Genomic DNA, 3,105 nt, shown 5'->3' on the forward strand with positions numbered 1-3,105 from the left:
GATTATGGCTTATGACTTATCCGTGTAGTTTGAAATGATTATTGCACGTGAGTTATCTGTGTGGATTGAAATGATTATGGTACGTGAGTTATCCGTGCGATTTCAGTTAATTATGGCATGTGAGTTGTCCGTACGGATGAATGATTGACTATTGAGCTAGAATGCTCGGATATGGTGTGTAGGTATGGATTCGCCCCTATGGAGTCACGTGGTTACTCGTTCTACATCAGCTGTGTACGCACAAGTTTGTTGAAAACTTGGAGAGTATCAGTTGGTTGTTGAGATTGAGACTTTATCATGTATAGTCATTCATAAACTCTTACTTATGAATTTTATATAAATATTAAGTTATGCATCTCTTTATATGAGTTGTAATTGACACATTCTTCATATGCTTTGGACTTAAATAGCTGAGGTTGCTTGTATTTGTTCCTGTTTTAGTTGTGCATAGATTTCTTTGTTGTTTTGTGCATTACCTATACCTTTATTATACTGATGAATTGCATAGATTTGTAAAGTGAGCATCTTTTTTTTAATCAAAATCTCGCAGTACTTCGTTGATTTTGGTCAGGGTACTTACTGAGTACACATCGATTTGGTACTCATACTATATTTCTGCATATTCTTGCAGTTCACATTCTTGGTACTAGCGAAATCCAGGAGAGAGCCGAGGAGTTATTTGCAGACTTCATGTAATCTGTCTTGCTTGACCAACCCTCAGTACCTCGGAGTTACCTTCTATCTTTATTGATTTATGTCCTTTATTTCACACATCAACATGAAATTTCCATCGTATTAAATTTAAATGACCTTTTTTTGGTAGTAGGAAGCATCGATTTTTAATCTCATCAATATTATTAGGTCATTCGGAAGAGCAATTAATTCGATCAGAAAGGTAGAATAGAAGACAGTAAAAGAATGAAATACTCCTTTCTTTTCCAATCGCTCTACTTGGAGGCCAGTGGTCCGAAGCTCAAGAAGAGCGGGGAGAGAGAGACACACAGAGAGAAGGATTTTTCTAACAATAACTACAGAATTTTTTATGAAGCAAAATTTGCCAAATTAGCAGGACTTCATATTAAGGAGAGAGCTCCTTGATCTATTCATGCGCCTAAATAATCCTTCCAAGCCATTTTCAAAGTCGTCGAGGTGAGTCTCGAAAGTTTCCAGCCTAGTTTCCAAGTTCATTTTTTCTTCTTGGCCTACACATGCTATTCTTCCCTTGTTTACAAAACTTGAAACCAATGACCATTTAGATGTCTTTGGCTTCAAAAGTGGAACAGACAAGAAAGATAAGAACATTTGAAAAATGGAAATGCGCATTGCATTCGCCTCCTTTAGTGTTTTAATCATATCTACTGTATCCTGGTCTGCATCTTTTGGTACAAATCCGCCCTCAGCTTCTTGATCCATTTGCTTTAAAACCAAGACTAATCTTTTAGCTTCCTTCTTAATCTTCTTGTTGAAGGTGGTGAATTTGGCCATGCTGGTTTCTGTTATTGAATCTGTTTTTCTCCTTCTGAGAGACGATTGAAGGTTTCTTACATTTTCTTTGTATTGTAAGACGAGTTCCATTATAGTGCCACACAAATCAAGAAGCCTCACGGATTTATCCAATAAATCTTCAACTAATTTCCCTTGTTGATATTGAGAAAGGGCTTGAAGTGTTTGAGGCAAGTTAAGTAAATCATTCATGCATTTGTATAACTCCTCTAGACCGAGTAGACCAACGTGCATGGTCTCTGCTGTCGATGCAGTCGATATCTTCAATGTTTTGAGGTTATTAACTGCATCTTCAACTCTTTTAGTAGTAGGGTGTGATCTTGCAGGTAAACTGATTGATCGAATGTGGTTTGATTTTGAAGAAGTAGCCATTGTTGGTTTTTTATTTTCTTGTCAAGAGGAAACTCTTAACTTTGTGATGGGCAATAAGACTCAAAGCAATGTCATCTATATAGCAAATGAAGGAGACAAGATGAGAAGAAGTCTCTTAATATTAATGTAATTAGCATGTGTTAGTAACGTGACCATTTCTTGGAATTTGGTAAACTGCTACACATTTGTCCAACAAGGGCTCTAATTAAAATTCCACTTCTCTTTATCTTCACTGTCAAGAAATTAAATGATGTGCCTTTTAATATTGTAAATCATTAATATAGTTATATTCTTACTGCCTACTTAGCATTGCTTCACAAGTACCCGATATTGTTAAAGATGCAAACTACATTTAAATTCTAATAAAGACAAAAATAGGGAGCTTAATTATTTTCATCATTCTAAACCTTCTGAGCATGGTTACATGGTATCTGTGCTAGCGGGAGGTAAAAGGTACATTCTACAACGATAATTTTAAGTGCTAATAACTAGGTTCTAAATTTAAAATTTATATATATTTAATGAATTTTATGACACAAATACATGATTTAGGACGAACTTATTAGTTCGCCAAACCCGTAAATTGCCTTCTAGCTCTGCCCCTAACAGGTACCGAGTAGACTAGTGTGCACATGAACCAACTCAGACACCCCTCTTACCCAAAAACAAATATAAATGCCAAGTACATTACTTCATTGAAATATAGGTGGCTATCGATTCACTATTTCTATATTCCACGCTATTATGAAGTGGTTATAAGTATGGCTGTCCAACAGGACGGGACGGGATGGGACGACATTTAGCCGGAATGATGGCGGGACGGGACAAACGGGAAGAAACGGTAGGCTCATCCCGTCCCGCTAACAAACGGGACGAGACGGGACGAGACGGGACGGGACGGACGGTAGGCCCATCCCGTCCCGCTAACAAACGGGACGAGACGGGACGGGACGGGTTCGCGGGCCTTAAGTGCCGTTTTAAAAATATATATTATTTAAGCATTGAGTTTGGAAACCGCTATACTTTTGACAATGACTAAGTTTTTAAAGTTTGCAACAGCTAGTTTTTTGACTTATTTAATAAACTTAAAAATTAAACGGAAATTAGGAAACTAAGTAAAGAATTATAAAATATTAAAACAAAAGACTTGTAATGAAATATTCTAGTAATTATAAATTTATAATAGAGTTATAATTTATTTAATATAATTTCAAGCCATTAAGTAACTAA

The 3,105-nt window shown here is 36.3% G+C and overlaps 1 protein-coding gene across 1 annotated transcript; it reads right to left on the reverse strand.

Annotated features, from left to right (window-relative positions):
• Positions 1–1,062: 1,062 nt before the first annotated feature.
• Positions 1,063–1,875, reverse strand: LOC107807791 (uncharacterized). The gene has a single exon (XM_016632228.2). The coding sequence runs from the start codon at positions 1,873–1,875 to the stop codon at positions 1,063–1,065; it is 813 nt and encodes a 270-aa protein (XP_016487714.1).
• Between the last annotated feature and the right edge of the window lie 1,230 nt (positions 1,876–3,105).

Source organism: Nicotiana tabacum, chromosome 14 (genome assembly GCF_000715075.1).
Source record: "Nicotiana tabacum cultivar K326 chromosome 14, ASM71507v2, whole genome shotgun sequence".
Classification (NCBI taxonomy): Eukaryota; Viridiplantae; Streptophyta; class Magnoliopsida; order Solanales; family Solanaceae; genus Nicotiana; species Nicotiana tabacum.

Coding starts and splice junctions, on each gene's coding strand:
- LOC107807791 (XM_016632228.2), bottom strand. CDS start 1,875: ATGGCTACTTCTTCAAAATCAAACCACATTCGATCAATCAGTTTACCT.